Consider the following 22224-nt stretch of genomic DNA (forward strand, 5'->3'; position numbering starts at 1 on the left):
GCTCTGTCGTTCGGGTACTGACGCGTCATCATGAGAGAGCGCAGAGAGAACATCCCATCAAACTGAATAGTTTTAAAACACGGCCATACATTTTTTAATTTTTATTCCGTCATATTTTCGGAATTTTAGATTACTTCACATTTATAATATACAATTTTGTACAAAATCGCGCTGACTGGCAACGCTGCAGCAACAGCTGGCATATCTTGTGTGTTGGCAGTGCCGTAGAAACAGCTGAACATCTGCCACAATTGTTGACGTTTACCTTTTTGCCAATCAAAATCGTGCAAGCTGTATCTTAACTAGATAATGGACCTGATTATTCTTGTGGGCATCGCTTCGGCCCTGCTGGTCGTGATATTAACGATATTTTTCCTGCAGAAAAAGAAGGGCGGCACAGGTAAGCCAATAGACCATTAGGGGCAGCCTTAAATTCACTTTGTTTTTGTCCTCAATAGAAGCAAAGGAAGCAGCAGCACCACCGCAACGTGGCGTCCCATTGCGAGCACAGGAGGGCGTCCCGCGACGGGCCCAAATAGCCCGCAATCAGCGTAACCGACTACGCCAGAATGCTCCTGCAGCAGCCCCGGCCGCAGCGGCTGCCCTGCAAGCAGCTGACGCCGAGGGGGATAATGACGATGAAAATCCCGATGGCGATGGCCAGCGTATGCCCCAAGGTGCTGTGCTTGACGAGAAGATGGGTGCCAAGAAGCGGGCCAAGATGGAGGCCAAGGAACAGAAGCGTCTGCACCGCGAGCAGGAGCTGATCGATAGAGAGCAGCGGAAGGTGAAGGAGGCCAAGGAAGAGGCCGAGCGAAAGCAACAGGAGGATTTTCAGGAAGAGGCAGACCGCAAAAGAGCCGAGGCCGAGCGTCTGGTTAAGGAGGAGCGCGAGCGCAAAGAGCACGAGGAGTATCTGAAAATGAAGGCCGGCTTCAGCGTCGAGGAAGAGGGCTTTGAGGAGGGGGACGCGGACGACCAGGATAATCTTTTGGCCGATTTTATACAGTACATCAAGGACAATAAGGTTGTCCTGTTGGAGGATTTGGCCGTTGCCTTCAAGCTGAAGACACAGCAGGCCATCGAGCGCATCCAGGATCTGCAGGCCAATGGGACCCTCACAGGCGTAATCGACGACCGTGGCAAGTTCATCTATGTCTCAGAGGAGGAGCTGGCGGCCGTGGCCAAGTTCATAAAGCAGCGTGGCCGCGTCTCCATTGTGGAGCTGGCTGAGAGCAGCAACAACCTGATAAACCTGACGCCCGTCTCAGCTGGTGCTGGCGAGGGCAGCTCGTGATGAGATTTGTTAGCCATTTATAAATTAAATTTATATTTAGGTGCACTGTTAATAGAATAACGACAACAAATGAAACCAATTCTGAGGCTGAAGTCCTTGCGAGCTATCGGGGTTTTCCGGCCGCTTAAATAAAATCCACAAAAAAATAAGTTAAAACAAATTCGTGAAACTAAAACCTATATATGTATGTATATAATGCAAGGATCGCCGACTATACTGCTTCCAAACCGCCACCGCCATAGTTATGCTCGGGCTATACAGCAAAGGTCTTCGATTAGCGAGCGAGCGTTAGACAACTAAGAGCCAGCATTAGATTTAAGTGCGCTGGCTAGCGCAAAGACCTTGTTTCCAACGGCTGCTCCGAACAGTCCTTCATCAATTATATCTGGATCGTTGATTGTGGGCGGCATTCGGTACACTCACAGATCAATAAGAATTTGTCATTCGATAAGTGAGCACTCCGATCTGGCTTTGTTTGTTCGAGGAATATATTTAAGTCGGAATTCGAATTTTCAAGGAAATATGATGGCTTGATCACATCACGATTCTCCTTGGATACCTTCTCGTTGTTCAAGAACTTGCCAGCAACTACCAAGAATAAAAATAACATGGAAATATCTGATCACACTTGGTTTTCTTTACTTACATTCGTTCACTTTGTCGTGAAGCCTTTGAGTGAGGTTGACCAGCATTATCTCGTCCGGTTTTGTAAGAGATGAATCCAAATCTAATACCTGGTCGACCCACTGAGAGATGGCGCTGCTCGTAACGGCCTCCGGACTAGTGCCAATGATTTCCATCAGTGCTTTGAAGGCGTCTAGAGAGGTGAACTGTTAGAGTTAAAACGCGTTAATATATAGGATAAGCCTTGTCGCTTGTGCGTAGTCACCATGGTAAACTCGTCTCCGCTGAGCACTTTGCAGAAAGCCCTATATAGGTCGAGTCTCTCATTGCGCAAATTAAACGCCTGCAAGGTCGAGATACAGACAAGAACAACGGTCTGGGCCAGGGACCACCAGAGCACGCGCGAGTTGGTGCTCTCGCTCGTGTGACGGAAGCGATCCTCGCGGTAGCGTTGGTAGTTTTGCTCCCTCGTGATCTGCTCTACCTGATCCAGGAGCTGACGAATACGTAGCTGGTCGGTCGTCAGCTTCTCCTTTTGAGCCACATTGGCATAGTTGATGGCATGCTCTCCCACCTGTATGTCCAGGTGAACGCGCAGCTGGGCACCACTGAACCAGGCAGTGCTGTTCGAGTACATACAAATCACATGCTCGCCGGGCGCGTGAGCAGTGAAGAAGAGCCAGCCCTGAGATCTATACACACGGGAGAGGATGATTTTGTTGTTGCTGTCACGCACCTCCACATGCATGCCGATTCCCGGGGATGAGGGCATAAAGCCATTAGAGCGTGGATCGTAGAGCTCCATTTTGTAGTAAACTGGGGACAGATTAAGGCTCGTTTAGAGACTGCGTTGGAATTTTAGGCTATGCCCGCTTACCTTTCACATCGGTTTCGTCGGGAACCTCCTCAATGAAGCACTTCCGCTCCGTCTCCGACATGTGAAAGTAGAGGCCGCAGGCACTGTGCAGAGTGCACAGGACCAAGATCAGGCAGGCGGATCGATGCGCCATTGTGATCTTTTCTTTCCAACTAAAACTTTTCACATATGAAGCAGCTGCTTTTGGCGATACATACAGTATCGAAAGCTCTTTTTGTGTTTACTATTATAAAACCCATATCAATTAAAGCTACATGGGGTGGGGTGAGTGGTCATTTATATCTGCGAGATAAAGCTGTGAGGTGGCGTAAAGGGCCAACTGATTGATAGAATTGTAGCTCTGTTCTTAAACGATCAATTTAATGATAATTAAACGATAATTTAAATGTTAGAAGTCCGTTATCCTAATCAACTTGAAAAGGATCGGGGATATGTCCTACATACTTAGTTTTCTCACCCGATATGGGCGCGCCAAGGCCAGCAATCCATTTTCATATCAACTGGGGGTCTCTATAGCCATAATATAATCTTCACTATACTAAAATCGGATCTTGCGACAAATTGAGTGTTAATCTAGTTCATATCATCGTCATCATCGTAGTCGTCCATTTCGTCATCGTCCTCCTCCTCGTCGCTAGTCACGTCGGGGTCGGATGCCTGAGCCTGGCACTTGAGGCATTGACAGACGAATATGTAGTTCTCGCGCAGCACCTTGTGGCGCGAGTGGCGGCTGCGCTCCAGCTGGCACTCGTCCAGATAGGAAATGCAGATTTCTTCGCCCTCCTGGATGGGGGCCAGTGCTTTCAGGACAACAATGTCGTTGGAGTAGGGGAACGTCGAGCAGGCGTTCGGCACGCAGCTGTGATTGATCTTGCTCTGCAGTAGGTACAGACCGGAGCCCTCATTGTTCAGGAATTCGCCAGCGACTGCCAGTAGAGAAAAATAGCATTAGGAGTTGACTGGAGGATACTTTGTATAGACAGATGTTACATTCTCCGACTTTTGAGTAGAGCTCGTCGATGACAGTGTCCAGGGCAGTCTTGTCGGCTTCCGGCAGCGGCAGGTCGGACACGTTGGTCACCCACTGCGCCAGCACACTGGTGGCGATTCCCTGGCTGTTGGTGCCCATGATACCCATGAGCGTCTTAAAGGCATCTGGTGTGGTGAACTAATAAGAGGATAAAACGCACGTAAATATCTGGTTTTACTACTCCCTGATCATCCTTTCCGATTACCATGGCAAACTCATCGGAAGCAAAGGCCTTGCAGAAGGCGCCGTAGAGCTGATCCATCTGCTGCTCAAAGTTCTCACCCAGCATTTTGTGGTAGATCTTCTGCTCGCGATTCACAATCAGCGCTTGGAAGGACTGCAGCTGCTCGAGGAAATCGGATTTTTTGCTGCTCTGCTGGTACATGGCCATAAGGCGGACGATGAGCATGATGGTACCCGTCTCCGGGGGGTAGTGCATCTTCTTCCAGGTCTCGTTTAGCACGTTGATGGGATGTGTGTCATCCGCGCGAAAGGCACCCATGCAGGCCACGCGGTGGTACTTTTTCCGCGCCTCCATCAGACAGTCCTCGGAGCAGTAACGCACCTTGCACCGCTGGCACTGCGTGAACTGTGCCACCCAGGACGAGGTGGGATCGTGCTGGAGGAGCGGAACCTCAACCTTCGCATCGCTGGCCAGGCGACGTACGTTTTCCAGAACCGTCTCCAGCGGTCGCATGCAGTGGTCGCACGCTGCATAGCCGTAGGCTGCATTCCACGAGAATTGGCTCGACACAAAGGGCTCCTCCTCGAAAATGATCTCGTCCGCGGCAAAGTTTTTGGTGGCCACCATGGCACGCCCCTAATGGAGAGATGTTATGTTACTGCAGCTGCAACCGGATAATAAGTGGGAATTACCTTGCCGGGAATTTCTCGTATCTCAAAATGGTTCATTTGCACGTGTGTTTACAATTCGCATAGAACAGCTGTTCGGTGTGACCGCGGATTTTTGTATAAAATATACCGTCCGACCCTCAGAAACATACCGAAATATACCGTGTCATTGTAAAAATATACTGAAGATATACTGACGAATTCAAATTCTATTATACATTTTCCTCGTTTTTGATATTCCGTCGAATATTACTAGCTAGATAGAATATTTAGCCATGCCCACATAATTATATACGATTGATGAATCAATTTTTTACTTAATTGGCTTACTTTAAATACTTGCTTTTATTGGATTTCGTCTAAATAGAGAAAAATGTTACGTAGCGAAACACGTAAGTGGGAAATCGTTCCTATTGATAAATTTTGATATTCCGTTGAATAATGGTGGCTAACAAAACCCTTTATCTTTGCCCTCCGCGGACTTAATTGGGATCCTTCTAGGCATCGTCTCTTGGTGAGTTATAGTATTTCTCTCCCGTCCCGTATCAGCTTTTCAGAATTGCAGAGTTCAATACCATCAGAAAAATAAAAATAAAGTTACTCTTTGTCCGCCACAGTTTAGTTTAAATTTTCACCGAACGCATCGATTTAAATGAAATAAAAACTCGGAATTTGACTTGTACTGTACTATTATATAATAATCAAATACATAGTTTAAAATTTAAAGACATTCTAATGTAATTTGTTGTTGGTTTTCTTGTGTGTATATATAAACATTCTTTCTGTTAACATTTTTTGTTTTGCGGTTGTTGTTGGTTTCCCTTTAGTAATAATATATCATATCCTTAATAGCTAGTAATATTCAAATATAGTTTTCTCTTTCTTGGGTTTCTTTTGTTTAAATTATAGTTTTATTCACTAACCAGCGCCATCTCTCGCGCCGCGGGCGTGGCCAAGGATTGGCCCAGAGCCGACGCGGCGGACACGGCGCTGCTCAGGCCATCGTCCTCCTCTTCTGTGTCCGCTTTGTGTGCCGCCGCAGCGGTTGCCTTTTTGCGCTCCACCACCTCCACGTCATCGTCGTCGTCGTTCTCATCCTCGTCGTCATCCTCATCGGGGTTTTCATCATCACAATTGCTGCGCTCGACCTGGTCAGTGGCTTCTGTTTCTTCGTGCGCCTCATCGGCAAAGGACACTTCGGCTGGACTGTTATTGCTGCTATCACCATTGGCCGTCGGCGCCCCCGTCGTTCTTCCCCTCTCGTGCTGGCTCTGGTTCTGGTTGTTGTTGGCCTTATCCTCACTGGCGGACTTGTTGTTATCACTGTCGGCATCGGCATCGGCATCCGCCTCCGCATCGTCGGTCTTTGCTGGCGTCTGGGGCGGCGCCGGCTCCTCCTCGGGTATGTCCTCGATCAGGCTGCGATTGCCGGACCCTGCCGAAGGACTGCGAGGCGGGGGCGTTGTCGCTGAAGTTTGTGCAGGGATCTCCACTTCGGCCACCTTGCGCAGAAGGACGGGATCGGAGGCACGCAGTGAGCTCTCGGATCCGCCGACGCCCTCGCCACTTGGCCGCAGAACCAGATAGAGCAAGATGTCTGATAGCGAGATGATGCCAATAACCTTGCGATGCTCATCGACTACCACCAGGCGATGCACCTCCGCCCGCACAATGCGTTCCATTATGGTGTAGAGCGCTTCGTCCAGATTGCACTTTTGAACGCCCTCAAACCACTCGTTGCGATGCTCGTTGGCCTTGCGCAGCGATACATCGAGATCGTTGTAGGTTTTCTCAGCAGCGAGATTCTAAATGAAAGGGAGAAGAAAGAATCAATCAATTTTGATTGAGACATTGGTTGAAGCTGCAGGCTGCAGGGGACTTACAATCACATCAAACTTTGCATAAATATCAACGAGACGACCCTCGGCATCTACCAGGGGCAGCGCCGAGACGCGTCGCTCCACAAACTTCTTGAGCGCTGTAATGATGCTCGTGGTCTCGTCGGCGGTCTCGATGTTGCTGTACGTTCCGATCTTCAGTTCGCGCAGACTCTTTTGCATGTACGCAGGCTTTGGTAGTTCGTTAATCTGCAAGCGAGAGAGCGGATTCGATTCCATGTGTGTCCAAGGGATATATATATAGATAGATACTCACATATAGGAAGAGGAACCTCAGTATGCGTTTGTGTGTCAGGATGTAGAGGACATTGCCGGTCGCCGGATCGATCACGGGCAGGCGGTGAATGCGGCTGTGGATGAGAATTTTGATGGCATCGTAGAGGGAGGCATCCGGTCCGATGCTGACCAACGGCATCACCTGATTGTGCAGCACACCTGTGGAACAGAAAGGCGGCGGCTGGTCTCAGAATTGCTTCTCCACCTCAAGATGTGTTCTACTTACTCCGCCACGTGTCCAGTTTGTGCTCTTCGAGCTGCTCCATGGAGGCGTTGGGCGACTTGTAATACATTTGCAGGATCTTGATAAAGTCCGTGATGGTCAGCATACCCACAAACTGCTGCTTCTCCGAATCCCAGAGCGGTGCTGCCCTCACGCCGTTGTAGACGAGTGCATAGAAGGCTTTCTTCACGAGCAGCTGTGTGTCAAAGACCACGAGCTTGGCGGATGTGGGTATCAGATCGTAACACTTGTGGAAGCGGAAGAACTTGACAAAGATCTGTGAGTCGTCCTCTTCTGCAAGGACCCAAGAGAAGGAGAGAGATATTCGTTAGTTTGAATCATCTTTGAGCTGTGGATAGGACACCTTTATTGAGCAGCTCCGCCAGCAGACGCTTCCAGGCTTCGGAGATCTGCTCAAACTCTTTGATGCTCTCCAAGGGATAGCAAAGGACATCGGCTGGCCGACCAGTGCCCCCTCCCAGCACCAAGCGACCCGCATGATTCGAATAAAAGTGCAATTGTAACATGCGTCTCAAAGGTTCTTTGTTTTTTTTGCTCTTTTCGTTTTACTATTTTTCACACTGTTTATCCTCCTCCTTCAATGCCCTCGCATTACGATTTCTGTTGGGTCTGTGGGCGTTAAAAATTAGCTGGGGACTCAATTTGGCTGCTAACAGAACAGAAGAGCTCCATGAGCTCCAAGAGTAACACGGCCCTTCTATTCGCCTGACAAACGAGATGAAGGAACTGCATAGATCATCATCTAAATGGACTGAAACCTTCCCGTCTATGAGCTGGTCTGGGCCGCAAATGAAACAAATTGTTGGGGAGCGCGCGATTCGATAAATTCAATTTAGACATTTTTAATTAAAATAAATTTAGCGTGCGACAAAACCACAAAACAGACAGAAATACCACAGTACACACGACAGATAGACACCAGAATAGATTTTAGATTGTTCAAAACCAAATTGTTCAACAATAAATATTAATTCAATTCCTCAAAAGAGAGACACAGACAGAGACGAGAGAGAGAGAGAGGCAGGGGAAAGGGGCAGATTCATAGACATCAACTGCGTGGTGTGGCGCACAGTGTAAACAAATAAATATTGAGGCGGGACCTAAAGGTGTTAATCAAATAACTATATACTCGCATGCATAATATATATGTACATATGTACTGGGGGCTAGGCCATAGATCTCCCAGCGATAAATGCAGGCCAAACAGACATTATAGCGACAGATATCGGGGTACGGATCGGATCGGATCGGACGACGACAGTTGTGCCAAGAAATTAATTAACCAGAAAAGAGCCGTGCTGTGCAGAAATATCTGAACGTCTCTAATGGGGATTTATATTCCATTTTCATGTGCATTTGCATATTTGCCTTTGGAAATCTATTTGGGAAATCTTCAAACTGTTTATGGATCACAAATTATTTCAAGACCACCACAGATGAGATTTTTGTTGGGAATGGACATGGTATATAGAATGCCTATGTTCTGAAGACTGAATGGAAAGAGTCCCCAGATATCCAGATTGAATTTCCTTTCAATTTGGATATTCCCTCACATTCGTATCACATCCACATATCGTTTATCCGCCTAATGTCCACAAAACCTCAGCAAACAAAAGCAAAAGCGGCACAAAAAATGGGCGAGAAAGCCCAGAAAATGTATAGAAAAGAAAGCGAAGGCCAGTTGTGGCAGGAAAAACATATATATATTTGTGAAAATGTGAAATATTTGGATAGAAATTCTATATCCAAAGAGGATTCTACAAATTTAAATGTTAAAAAAGTGTCGTCGCCACGCGGGAGGCGGTAGGGTGGGTGGTGGGTGGGCCTTCATCGATAAAGAAATCGAGATAAGAACTTTGGAGGAGAAATGGATGAAGGTCTCCCTATTCCTATCTCCCTGTGTGTTTTCCTATCTTTATTGTTGTTCTCTGATTGGAAATATTCAATATATATAGGTTAAACCGCATATATGGGTTATCGATTCTTGGGCTTTAGTTTTTTTTCCGTTTTCTGTTTGCATTTTGCGTTTCTTTTGACAGCGGGCCAGGGGCCACGCGAGAGTTAATTGAAATGCTTCTTGCTTTGTTGCTTGGTTCTTGGCTTTGTGCGGCATCAAAACAATTGAAAAACCATTTCCCCAGTGGGCGGTGGGTGGTCGGCGGTGGGCGGTGGTTTGGTGGGTGTCTAGGTATAGGTGCCTCTGTTGTTGTTTTCCTAGGTCTTGGCGTCGTCGCGCGGCGCTATTCGAAAATTCTTGACGAATGACTCAAGAGACAAGAAGACCCGAGGGTAAAACCTTCGATTCGGTTCGATTTGTCAGTAATCTACGTGGCACTTGGATCTACATATATCCATATTTCTACACATATATAAACCAGCAGCCAAAAGACACAAGAATTAGTCGTTTTCTCTGGCCAATATTTTCACACGGAACACGAACACGGTGGAAAACAATCAGCCGAGTATCTGTCGTCTGCCCGTCGTCGTCTCCGTTCTAAGCGATTCGAAATTTTATCATAAACTGATCTTCTGCAGCCTCTGTTCTGTTTCTCTCTCTCGGAAAATCGTTTTCGGCACAAGGAAAACGCGCAAAAACAAAACAAAACAAAAGATAGAGGGGAAAAATACTCACAAGTGGGAGGAATTTTCAAAAAAAATCTGAGTATATTCTCAGAGCGGAATATAAATTGAATAGAATTTGCTTTTGCTGCCTCCGTTGAGTGTTCGGATCGGGACGTACGAGTACGAGTACGAGTATTAGATCGGAACAGATCGTCGAATCCGTTGGGGAATTGACGTTAATGAGGTTCATGAAATGTGTCTGAAATTGGCAACAAATTACATGCAGTGCACACCCTCCCTCCTGGGCTCTTTCCGCAGCCGGTAGACCCCGTTACGTTACACTCTTTTCCGTAGAGATCTCTCTCCGGCGTACTTGGAACTTATTTATAATTAGCATTCGGCGGATAAAGACACTTTGGGGGTGTGTTCGGACACCATAGAAGATATATCTATGTATCCTCTCCTCAGAAGAATATGTATTGCGATCCCATAACGATTATGTTCCGAGTCGCCCACATAACATAAATATGTATCTATAAGACGCAGATACTACGGCCACCATAATCCCCCTTGAGTTATGACTTCGATTCCATGCCATGCCACCTTTCCTCCTTTCCTTCCTCTCGCATCCGTCCGTCTGTCTGTCTTTATGGGTATTTCGATTCCTCTGATTCTCGTTGGGATTCTATTTGTTCACCGGGGAAAAAGTGTCGTCGTGTGCCACAATGGAGGCCGACTCTTGATCGAATGCCAAGTGTGTCTGCTAATTTATTTAAATTAAACATTTTTTGTTTGCCCCATGGTGCGCATCAAAGGCGGGGGCACGGGGCATGGGGCAGGTGGCGAGGTGCGATCGAAGAATAATACTTACCAAAATCAGATAGATTGCACTTCTCTAGGAACGGATCGGCTACGGGCAGCTGTAAAATGGAACAGAAAAAATGTATTGTTAGATTGGATGTTGCATATAGTAAAACTAGAAAGGGTTCAACATTGTCTATCAACATCATCTAACCTCAAAAAGTACTCGGATTCAAAGGCTGACCTTCTGGGCCAAAGAAACGTCATACATGGATGGATTTCAAAGAGAAGCAATTTTGCACTTAAATTAATGGCCCACACTATCTATACACCTGTAGTATAACGACACGTTAAATATCATTAGGCGGAACACTGTACGGAAAAGGAACATGTCGTAAAGCTCACGTAAAGCATTACGCCACACTTCCACCGAAGAAAACGTGTTCATTCCATATGGAATAATGATCTTCTTCCGTTTCCCGTTACACTCGCGTATTCCCATTATCAATCCCTTTTTCATATATGGGTCACCATGATTCGAGTTTTTTTCCAAACGGAAAGAAGAGAGAGAAAACACAAAATATCAAAAATGAACAGGGGGGAAAAAAACTACACTTAAACCCGATACTCAGTCAGACATGGCTATAGACTCGGCTTTTGATGCTGATCAAATCATATAATTTAAAGGGTTATTTTAAAACGCCAGATCCACCACAAATATAATATAACCCCTATACTCATTTTGAGCATCGGGTATAATAATTAGGGAATTGTTACTTATACTGATAGTACCGCTATAATCTCTTAATCTGCACCAAAACCGCAGATAAAACATCAGAGGAAAACAAAAACAAACGAAAAACTCCCATGAAATATTTATGAGACACGCCAGCGAGCTTTAGTACGAGTATTTACTCACTTGTCGCACATTTATAGTCGCGACGGACGTTCCGAGTTCGAGTAGCTTTGAAATTAACATTGAAATGTGTGCAATTGTGGAATTATGACACTTAACCAGGCAATTGGGATAGATGGAGGGGGAGGGGGCCAGAGATGGAGCAAAATTACGCTCGCATTTAAGCAAACTCAAACATCTTAAATGCCTCTCTTTCTATGTTCTCTTGAGTAGTTAATAGGCTCGTTCGTTCCTGCTGCAGGTGAAAGCTTTAATGCCAAAGCTTTTCTCTCTTCCGCTCTTCTGCTCTCAGTGAGTGTCACTCTCCCGGGGGACTCGGGGACTGCACTTACACTAATTTTACGACCAGAGCGAGGCAGCAGCTGCTGCTGCCGCTTCCACTGCTCGATCTGTTCCACACTGTAATCACTGCGTCGCCGCATAAGCATGCACTGATGCACCGGGGAGTGGGTGCGGGGCGAGGAGTGGGCGCTGCTCACCCGCCGCCTCTCATAGACGAGCGCCTGTTGGACTGCAGCAAAGTCTCCGCGAGTGGAAAAGGAGACAGGTGAATGACCGAGGGAATGGCGCGGACCATTTGCAATCGTATTGTGGTTCCTCTGCTGCTGCATATGTTTCTGTTGCTCCATCTTTTGCTGTTGCTGTTGCTCCATCTTTTGTTGTTGCTGCTGCTGCTGCTGCTGTTGGCTGTGGTTGCTGTGAGCCTTGCGACGCAGCAGAGACGATGACATCGCTGCCGTTAGAGTGGCCGTCAGCTTTTTGCCATCAATTTTGCTGCTTTTGGTGTTGTTGCTGCTGCCGCTGCTTTTGGTAGTGCTGCTGCTGCCGCTGCTGCTCTGGCTGCTGTCATCGCGCCTGCTTACGTGCTGCGAATGGCGTTGACCGTCGACGAAATCTTTGATATTTGCACTATTCAGAAGCTGATAGTTGACGCTGGCCGCCGTTGACGGGCCGTTTCCCCCAGACATTAGCCCGGGCAGATGGCTGTAGCGCTTCTTGCGATGGTACAACGGAGAATTGCTGAGAGAGCGCGCCTTTCGGCCGATTTTTGCATTCTGGCTCTCGCTGCTGCCGCTGCTGCTGCTGATGCTCTTTCCATTGCTGTTGTTGTTGCTGTCATTGTCGATGGGGAGATTTGGGTCAAAGCGCACGCTCAATTTGGGGCCGTTATGGTGGTGGTGGTGGTGGTGGGGGCTGGGGCTGAGACTGCTGCCTTGCAGCACTTTGGAGGTTGCAGCAACATGTGGAACGCCCGCCGGGGAGGGCAGCACTCCGACGCGCGGTGTACTCGGCTCGAAGGCGGAATAGCGACGGCGATACATGGAGCACACCAATACCTATGCACACGAACACGCACACGCACACGCGTGTAATGAAAGACAAAGAAGAAGAGGACGCGAAATCGCAGACGGATTTATCAGAAAGCTCTGCTGCGGCGGTGGCGGTGGCGAAGATTATGCGATGCGATTCGGTTCGGTTCCGGGCACACGGTCTGCGCGCTCGCAAGTGAAAAAGTAAACTGGTTAAGAGTTTCGCGAGCCCCCACGATCGCCACAAACAGTTCCACACACAGAGAGATAGAGATAGAGCTGCTAACTAGAGAGAGCAGAGCGTGTGTGAGAATGCTGAAGCTAGCGCAAATACAAGAACACGCGATGTAACGACGTCGAAGAGGGAACACTCTAGAATGCACTTGAGAGCGAGGGGATGGCATGACTCGATAAACCCAAAAATATATTTCTCTTCTCTCTTACTCTTTGTGTGCATTTCTATTCTTGTGCATGTTTGCTTTAGTTAATCTCTTTCGGTTTGCTCTTTCGGTTAGGTTTCCACATCACCGTCACACACGAGGCAAACAAACTGTCATGCCTCGCTCTGCAAATAAAGGGTACATGCATACATACATATGTATGTGTACATATGTGACGGCCGAAGAACCAACAATTACCGAAAGAACCAGAGAGAGGAAGCTTCTTCATACACCCACAACGGAATAAACGAACGGCATTGAGTAAGAAAAAGCTCTCAAGAATTCTACCACTCCCACTCAATGCAATTCATGAACATGAGTGGGGAGTGGAACAAAAGCTGCTGCTTCTACATATGTACATTTGTTGTTCTGCGTGCGATAAGTAAAACAAACGGTTCTAAAAGATTGTGGGCCACTCTCAACAGAAGAGACAGAGAAAGAGAGAGAGAGAGAGAGAGGATGGGGCTCTACAGGTACTTATGGGAGAGAGATGTTTGTACTTCGTATTGGGCAATGTATTGGCGGACATGTGAAATGTTCTCACTCAATTAATCATCATTAGCGGGCGTCCGCATAAGAATAACAAAACCATAGATCAATACATATGCGCGCCTTTTCTGTCCGGTGAAAGCCCACACAGGTATGACGTCAGAAGTGCGAGCAGACAAGAATTTCCGAGAATATGCGAAAATATGTACATTCTCCTCTCGATATAAACCCGTTTCAATGAATTAACCACCAATAACAACACATTTTGTTGTTGTAATGGGCATTAGGCCCATTAGCCGACCTTGAGGACTATGTGCGAGGTGTGTGCGCGACAATAAACGATGGAGAGATAATATAATGCTTCGGCCCGCGTTCACATGCTGATGACGGGGCAATGTTTGCGTATATTAATCAGTTAACATTATTAGCCGACTAATCTGATATGTCTGCGATTCGGATATTTCACAACTACCGCTAAATGGGTGTCAGAAAGGGGCTTGGAAAGGGGGATTACGGGGAAGAACATGCTGGGCCGCTGTATATGATGCGGTATTTTTTCGAATCGAATATGCAAATCTCGTGTCATGTGCGAGTGGGACAGTGCACAAATCCAATAATGTACTTGATTGTCAAGCCACTGTAGGTCTTTGTTCCACAGGTGACCACGGGCGTCAGAGTACCATCCCAGAGTGCCAACATCCCATCCCCTGGTGTCTGGTCACCCTCCTGGACCACCGTCCCTTCGCAATTCGCAATTTTCCGCAGCTCTATTTCCATCTCCAGAGCCCTATCAATTTCTCTCAAGCTAACTCTCGTGATGGAAGAACAGAGCAGTGCTATCTCGATCTCTTTACATTTTACATGTAAAGTAGCTTCACCATGCCAAAAGTCTCTCCATAGCGAAGACAACAACCCTGACTGACAAAAGCTGACTGCCGCACCACCCACCGTCATACCTGTTTTACTATTTGTGGACCACTCAGCTGTCATACCTTCTTGTAATCGTAAAACTGTCCCTATAATAATATTTGGATTTAAGGAAGGGTTGGGTGAATCGGGAATGGCCGGAAGAAAGCCCAAAAGTTATATGACTCTGATGAGAGATTTAAATATGGTTCGGTCATTAAGACTCGAAATATCAAGGTATAAGTACCAAGAAGTCCAGATAAGAAGATCAGCTCTACGGCAATATTTACAGCTGGGAAAAAAGAGATGAGAGATTTTCCCACAAGGTTGATACAAAAAAAGAACAAGGGGTAACAGGAGATCGTGTATGGAAGATGATATACGATTACGTATTGTATATCTGGGAACTGGGAAGATAGCAACTTTGTTGACGCGAAACGAGACCCGCTTCCAGGGGACTATATTTAACCCATTATCATACATATGTACGTATACATAAGTTCTCGACTTACCCCTCTGGAATCTCTGAACAGTATGGCCGCATGGTGTGGGTCCAGTGTGCCATCGCCGCGTAATCCTCGACCGGCAGCCCCCACAGAGGCGCGTCGTTTCTCCAGATCCGCAGACGCGCGACGCATATGAGCACCTTTTTAGGAAACAGGAATACAAAGTGATTAGTAGAAGATACGACTTCACGATTGTTACGATCTAATCATAAGTCTAAGTGAACAGCAAGTACCAGATGATAGATGGACCCTTGGACAAACCCTTTCCCTTTACCTTCTTTGACAATGCGATCGTAGATCTTGTAGGTGGCCCCGCAGTCGTCGAGGATGCGATTGGGGCGGCTGAGTGTGTTTACATCCAAGCTCTTGGAGCGTGTGCGAAAGTTCTCCTGCGGATCGTTCTGCGGCGATGTGCAGACGCTCTGGGCATCGTGGTGCTTGCGAGGCCATACGTGAATCTTCTTGCCAAAGTGCTTGAGCAGCTCCTGGATCGAGTGGTGATGGTGACTGTGATGATGATGGTGCTTGCCATGCTTCCCATGCCCCTCCCTGTGGGAGGGCGACTGCCCCGCCTGCTGCCTGTCTGCGGACTCGTCCACGCTGAGGCTCTTGGCGAAGGAGGAGTTGTCGAAGCGATGCCTTTGGAATGCTCCACTGCCGGCCATGCCGCTGTCTGTGCTGCCACCACTGGGGGCACTGTAGTCGTCCAGCGATGTGTTGGCCGCCGACACGCGGTGAAAGATCGAGATGGCCGTGGGCCGCTCGCCGCTGTCACGCTGCTGGCCGCTGGCGCCCGTGTGGGTGAAATACTGATGATCTGCCTGGCTTTCGTAGATGAGGTCCAGGTCGTGGGGAAAGAACCCTCCTCCGCCGGCACCTCCGCCGCCGCTTCCGCCAACTGCCGCTGTGGTCGGCGGGGAGCCAAAGTCCGGACCGCCGCTGCGACGCATGCTCTGCAAGGGATGGGTATCGGAATTAGAGGGTGGCTCACAGCACGAGGGATGATCTCTGCTTACGCCGTAAACTGCCGGACTCTGAGATCGTTCCAGGAAACTGCGCTTCGACGAGGGCGTACGCTTCAGGCTGCCGCTAGCCCCGGAGCCGCTGGTGTACCAGCTGTCGTAGGAGTTCCTTTGGCCGCCGCCACCTGCTCCTCCGCCACCAGTGCAGCTGCTGCCGCCTCCTCCGTGATTCTCCAGCGATTTGTGGGCATCGGGCACGGCCTGTGGCTGGGAGTGGGAGTGGCGATCGCTCTGCCACTGTGCGTAGGCGCTGCCCGTGACGCCTCCGCTGTTCGAGTTGGAGCTGGAGCTGCTGGAGGAGTCCACGCTGTAGAGGCGGTTGCCATTGCCGTTGCCATTTCCGTAGCCGTGCGACCAGCCCTCAGAGCCGACGCTGAGCTGTTTCTCTACGGCATGCTGCCGATAGAGGTGTGTGATGCCATGCATTGCTAGGCCGTCGTTTTATTTTTGGTATTTGTTGTTGTTTTGTCAATTATTTTTATAGTTCAGTTTTTTTTTGTTGTTGTTACACTTTTTTAACGCAGTGTAAAACAGTATTGTTTTTGTTGTTTTTTGTCTTGCAGCAGTCGCGTTTGTCGAAATTTTAGTTCAAAACACTGCGATCTCTCTCTGATCGCTATTGCTGTCTCTCTTGCCTTGTAAAAGTCACATAATCCTTCAACTGTAAAATAAAACATCACATCATTCTCTCGCTCGCTCGCACTATCAATTATTCCTAATGAACTTTTCTCAGAGAGCTTTTGCTCTTCAACACTCTTCGTCTCGCTCACTCCTAGGTTGAACGCACTGAAATTAAGTCAAAGCTGCAGCCACACACGCACACGCACACATGCACAAACAGATGCAGCGCGCTGGTGTCGACGTCTGCTCGTCAGCGTTTCATTTGTTGTTTCTCTTATTTCATGTTGTCTTTTGTTTGCCGCTTTGCGTATTTATTTTCAACATTTTTAAACACTTTTATTTTCAAATTATTGCATTTTGTTTGTTAGCAGCTATGCGGGAGGAGAGTGGAATGAACGCCAAAAAAATGCAGCCGACTCAATATTGACACTGTCAGCGTTGCCATTGGGTCGACAACGCCAGCAGCGACTGCGCAGCGGCAGCGTCGGCATGCACTTGAACAAGTTCAGCACCCAGTCCACCCACACGCACGCACCTACACGAACGGTAGAGTGGAGTGGAGTCAATGCGCGAGTAGGTTGTATTTTTGTTGTATTTTCCCTTCTCATTATTGCGGTTGCACTCTGATGAAAAATAAATAAATGCCTAATCGATCAGAAAAATTGCCATATGCAATTCATATAGATAATCTCGGACAATGCTTGCGACATTTTCGTCACCTGACCACACGGCTGGCAGCCTGGCTTCAGGGTCGTCGGCGTTCTAGGTGGGGGCAGCGACACATTTGTCGACTGGCAGGCTGGCTTGATCCCGTTGCGGATCTCTCTGCTCTCCATGCTGATCTGTACTTTTATCTCTCTCATTCTGTAGGTGCGCTTGCGGTTTGCTGACTGTCAACCCTCTCCCTCTTTCATGGGTAATTAAATAATTTTATAATGCAATAAATACGAGTAAATGTTGCTCTCCGGCATCTCTGTGTGCCAGAGGGAGACTGACTGCAGTCCGCTGATAGCTTTATAAAAAGTCCACACTTGCACACACACACACACACACACTTGTGCGAATCGTTTGCTTGATTTAAATAAACGGCCTTTATCTTTATCGCTATGTAAAAAAACAAACAGCGAAACACAAGAGTGAGACGAGACGGACAGGGAGAGAGAGAGATAGAGGCGAAGGTGGAGTAAAGACGCAGGCGGAGCGTGCGGCAACGGGAGCCACTTATACATAAAGCAAAGAAAAACAAAGTTAAGTTCTATTTTTACTATCAACGCAACAGCAACGAAAGCAGGGGCGGCGGCGGCGGCAGCGAATGATTAAAGAAGAAGTGTTTGATAAAAGCCAAGAGAGGAGAAGAGAGGAAAATGACAAAATAATGTCACACGAAATATTGATTGTGTTTCCATAAGTGGCTCTTGGGCAACACAATTCACAATTTAATCAAATTTTAGAGCAATTCTCGAATGACGTAGAACAAAGAAAGAGACAGAGCCATAGAGAGGCGACACACACAGAGCACAGGTTCAATTGAGGTTAAGTTGCCACCGACCGACACACGCCCCAAAGGCAGCCGCCACCACCCGCACCCGCACCCCCCTTCATTTACCGTAGTCAAATTTTGTATAAATAATGCAAAAAAATATAGTATATGATGAAACGGCCGGACGCCCACGCACACATACATATGTATGTACTTATATTCACACAGAAATACACACACAACCGAACCGCTTAGCTAAGAATACGAGCAGAGAATGAACGGCAGAATGAAAAGAACCGAGCAAAATGTGCACGTGCTGCCCGCCGCGACGCGTAAACAAGTGCCAGCGCAAGAGAGCGAGAAAAAGTGGAAGGCAGAGCAGCAGAGAAAAAAGAGAAGCAGATGGTGGTGGTGGTGGTGGTACTGCTGCTGCTGCTGACGCCCTGAGATAGCGATAACTGTGCACTCCTAAAGCTCCTCCGGCGGGAGGGGGGGTGGCCTTGAACGAGTATGCAAAAGCGAGACTGACGGGACGGGAAGAAGCCTCCTTTCATGAGCTCCCTTTCATGAGAGTGCCGCTGCATAATGGAGCATGCGGTATTCCATTAACGATACGATTGAAAAACGTGTGGAAGAGTATCCATTTTCTTTGGCTGGCGGGCATCTCAAGGGCGTTGGACAGAGGACCGAGTGGGCCATAAATCAAGCCCAAAACTGCGACAGTCTGGGAATTCTCTTGGGTTCTTGTTATAGAAATCACATAAACTGCGCATTTCTGGACATAAGGATTAAAAGGACACTTTTAAGTATTCAATGGCTTGCCCCATTCCCCATCCCCAAAGGAGAAAGGGCATGGCAGAGAGAAAGCAATAAACTTTGGGCAAGGTCACACGAGCCCCCCAAAAATTATGACGCATGCGTGTACAGAAAGTGAAAGTATGTACAGTAGAAACTGTTCAAAAAAGGACATCCCTAGATTCAAAGAGAAGTGCAGACATAGCCCATAGAGCTTTCACTGTATATGGTATATACATACATTCCCCTATGTACCAAACACACACCCATCGACAGTCTCTCCCAAAAGTCTTCCAACACTCAACGTACGCTCCTCCAAAGAAATGGCGCATTTGGGTCAAGTGTGTTAACGAAAATCTTTGATTAAAATGGCAAAAATTTCAAATCGAATATGGAGACCCCCATCGACCAGACCCCCTCTAGACGACAGGCGCACTGATGATAAGGAATAATACATAAAAAGTACTCGTACATTTCTAAGAGATAAGATTGTTGATTGTTTGCTGAAAGAGCGGGGGGCCTTTTTGGAACCTTCTTGGTTTTTATTTACGACTCAACAACGTAACTGCAAACTGGTATTGTAAACCGTATTCTTCTATTCTTTCCTGCCCTGAAAGTTGCTTAAATTGCAACTTACTTTGTGCTTTTCTTTATATCATTCACCTTGAACGTGATTGGGCTGTGGGATATGTGTAAATAACTATTGGAGAAGACCATGCCCTGACCACGCTCTCAACATTCCGCTGTCGGATCTGCTGAGTTTGCGATTTTTGGTAGGCAGGGGACGGACCGACCACTCCTCCAATTACACATTTTTGGCTTAAACTCAATTATTTTTGTGCTGAGTTTTGTTTGGTTGTTTGCACAGATATCACATATATCACCCCATGATTCAGTTCTGAGTATAGTATAGGAATACGAAATAGGAGAGGAGCAAATATTTGAACTGACTCCAAGTTGCCTGTAGAGTGCCAAGTGCGGAGGGTCCCCACCTAATGATATAACAATTTTAAGAGCAGAAGCTCTCCGACACAAACACTTTCGTAATACAGTTTCCAGATTACAACAGAGAATTACCAGCAATAAGGTATCTGAATCATCCGATAGTATCTCCCTCGGGCACTGTTTTCATCACGTACACCATTCTTTTCTATATTCAATTTTGATTTACATATTCATATGCCTGGAATAGAACAGGTTCAAGGTTGGAGTCGCCTTAACATTCTGCAATAATTTCCATGACTAATGAATACTTTAAGCAATTCCTGCGACGCACACGGAGTGGAGTGTTGTTTTCCTCTTAATGGGTCAATTTATGGGGGGAAAAATATATAACATTCCTGCCCAACAGAAGGTGAATTGGAGAGTCATATAATCGATTACTTTCCACCCACAAAAAGGCATGAATGAAGCTCTGGCACGCTCTTCTGACCTTCCAGTGTGTCGCTGACCCTCACTGAGGGCTTTTCTTCCTACGAATTGCACAACGGCATGCAGTTTTAGGTCATGGCCTCCGTAGAGAACTTTGAACTTTGCGCGCGGAATAGCCGCGGATGTCCTTGCCGTTGCATAATGTCTGCTGCCTTTAGCCAAGAAGAAACCCATAGAACTGTCAAACTTTTGTAAATTTCCACTTTGTTTTGCACAGTTTTCCTACCCAAAGAGATCTGCGTCTGCTATTGGTCTCCGTTTCCGCATCATTAGAGACTGCAATTGCGAGCATTGCAACCGGAAGGAAGCCCCCGGACACGTACTCGTACTATTTACAACAGAACTTTATACGCTGTTTGATGTCGATGCTTCTGTTGCTGTTGCCATTCGTTAATTAGCTTAGTTAAACAAAAAAAAAAGCGGAACCCCCACGCCCCCGCACACGGAAAAGATGGCATACAGAACGCATCGGAAGACGCACGGACGGAACCTTGACGGGGGAATTCGCGTAGAGCACAAATCGTATAAAGAAAAGTCCTTCAAATGAGTGTATATTATGTTCGTTGCTCTGTGGCTAATGTAATCTTGGCATCAAACGTACGAGTGCTGCGAATACAACACTCATTCGTTCATTCGAGAACCCGAGTATCTGAGCATCCGAGTATCTCATCTGCATCTCGTTGACAGCGCGGGTCAGCTGGGGGTCGATTGTTCGACCCAGGCCCCTCCCCCCGGTGACTATGCCAATCCATCCAGCACACCCACCAACCTCTTCCCCGCACAGTCCACCCTTTTCAAACCCCGTAGTGCAGTGCGGGTGAAGCTAAACTTTTGCACTTTCAACTTTTCTGTTGTTCTTATCTGATAAAGTAGGGGACCCGCCCCCTCTCTGATCCGCACTGATCCGAGATTTTGTCACCCAAAACTTGCCAAAATACAATTGAAATTTAAACAGAACAGCGACTAGAGAGAAGACCTTTGATGCCCTCCCATGGATGATGTCTCGACTACAATCCAGTGGCAGCCGACAGACAGAGTGTCACGCGTTGGGGCTTATGTAATCGGTACACATATCGATATGGGTAGATATAAGATGTATGTGGAAGAGCTTCCCCAGTCCAGTGGCTGTTGGTCAGTGTTTGCAGTCGCTTGAAGCCGGTGGAAATTAGCAAATTAAATGAGAGTCGGCGGACGCGGACTTGGACTTCCTCGTGGCTACAAGTGCACTCTCTCCACACTCACAATCCACACACTCATAGTTTGTCTGGAATTCAATTAATGAGTGCAGTGCGCGTTGTCGGTCTTTCGTTTTCTGTTTGCACTTCTAATGGGGACCCACACGACATCTGATTCACATTTGCGGGTGGAGTGTGTGTGCTCCTCCTCCTCCCCCTCCACACCTGAACAAATAGATAATGGAACAGAGATAGGGACAGAGTAGTAGAAAGAGAAAGATAGAGGAAGGCAGGGGCTCGGCTCGACATACATAGAGCTCTATTATTAAGTGATCTTTGAACCAAAAGCTCCGCCTTTTATTCAGAGATTTCTACCTTGGATGTCCCTTCCTTAGGGCTTTCACTGTACCATACCCACAATCTCTAAATAAATATAAATACTTTGTCCATCCATCAACATTCTTGGCTTTCAAGGGGCCATAACAAATGAGATTCACGCGAGCCCCAACACACATATAATTCTCTGATTTTGTTATGTACTGTTTGACGTCAGTAAAAAGATTAAAAATTAAGAAAATGGGGGAACATTTATAGATAATGGTATCCCTTGCAATAAAGCCTCTACCTCTGCATACTTCCTTCCTTTTCTATAAAGAAATCTTGCATTTTTAG

At 47.2% G+C, this 22224-nt stretch overlaps 5 protein-coding genes across 13 annotated transcripts in view; 1 reads left to right on the plus strand and 4 right to left on the minus strand.

The window, feature by feature from the left end:
* The first annotated feature begins 33 nt into the window (after positions 1–33).
* On the plus strand, positions 34–1446 carry Ddrgk1 (DDRGK domain containing 1). The gene is made up of 2 exons (XM_001359614.5): positions 34–400; positions 459–1446. The coding sequence occupies exons 1-2, from the start codon at positions 310–312 to the stop codon at positions 1295–1297; spliced, it is 930 nt and encodes a 309-aa protein (XP_001359651.1). The 5' UTR covers positions 34–309; the 3' UTR covers positions 1298–1446.
* Positions 1444–2970, minus strand: LOC6897811 (transmembrane emp24 domain-containing protein eca-like). Its single transcript, XM_002137880.4, has 4 exons — positions 2799–2970; positions 2187–2737; positions 1944–2127; positions 1444–1885 (listed from the first exon to the last, which is right to left on the minus strand). Exons 1-4 carry the CDS (start codon positions 2929–2931, stop codon positions 1677–1679), a joined length of 1077 nt encoding a protein of 358 aa, XP_002137916.4. The 5' UTR covers positions 2932–2970; the 3' UTR covers positions 1444–1676.
* A 93-nt stretch (positions 2971–3063) lies between these two features.
* On the minus strand, positions 3064–4842 carry Smyd5 (SET and MYND domain containing, class 5). Its single transcript, XM_001359615.5, has 4 exons — positions 4705–4842; positions 4034–4648; positions 3789–3966; positions 3064–3724 (listed from the first exon to the last, which is right to left on the minus strand). Exons 1-4 carry the CDS (start codon positions 4738–4740, stop codon positions 3372–3374), a joined length of 1182 nt encoding a protein of 393 aa, XP_001359652.3. The 5' UTR covers positions 4741–4842; the 3' UTR covers positions 3064–3371.
* A 509-nt stretch (positions 4843–5351) lies between these two features.
* The window catches only part of SNF4Agamma (SNF4/AMP-activated protein kinase gamma subunit), a 58531-nt gene continuing 41658 nt past the window's right edge, over positions 5352–22224 (minus strand). For 4 of the 9 annotated variants that reach the window (XM_033376865.1, XM_033376864.1, XM_033376863.1 and 1 more), the window contains 6 exons: positions 15035–15168; positions 10532–10580; positions 7081–7371; positions 6835–7013; positions 6564–6767; positions 5352–6485 (listed from right to left, as the gene is read on the minus strand). In XM_033376865.1, the coding sequence (XP_033232756.1) occupies positions 5592–6485; positions 6564–6767; positions 6835–7013; positions 7081–7371; positions 10532–10580; positions 15035–15168 (1751 nt within the window). In that variant the 3' untranslated portion in view covers positions 5352–5591. Of the gene's footprint in view, positions 6486–6563; positions 6768–6834; positions 7014–7080; positions 7372–7441; positions 7708–10531; positions 10581–11709; positions 12923–15034; positions 15169–15302; positions 15982–16044; positions 16712–18277; positions 18406–22224 lie in introns of those variants that run through there. The other 5 variants (XM_033376866.1, XM_002137881.4, XM_003736782.3 and 2 more) reach the window with 5 other exon arrangements.
* On the minus strand, positions 16737–17613 carry LOC117183327 (uncharacterized). Its single transcript, XM_033376869.1, has 2 exons — positions 17391–17613; positions 16737–17316 (listed from the first exon to the last, which is right to left on the minus strand). Exons 1-2 carry the CDS (start codon positions 17532–17534, stop codon positions 17104–17106), a joined length of 357 nt encoding a protein of 118 aa, XP_033232760.1. The 5' UTR covers positions 17535–17613; the 3' UTR covers positions 16737–17103.

This window comes from Drosophila pseudoobscura, chromosome 2 (genome assembly GCF_009870125.1).
Source record: "Drosophila pseudoobscura strain MV-25-SWS-2005 chromosome 2, UCI_Dpse_MV25, whole genome shotgun sequence".
Lineage (NCBI taxonomy): Eukaryota > Metazoa > Arthropoda > Insecta > Diptera > Drosophilidae > Drosophila > Drosophila pseudoobscura.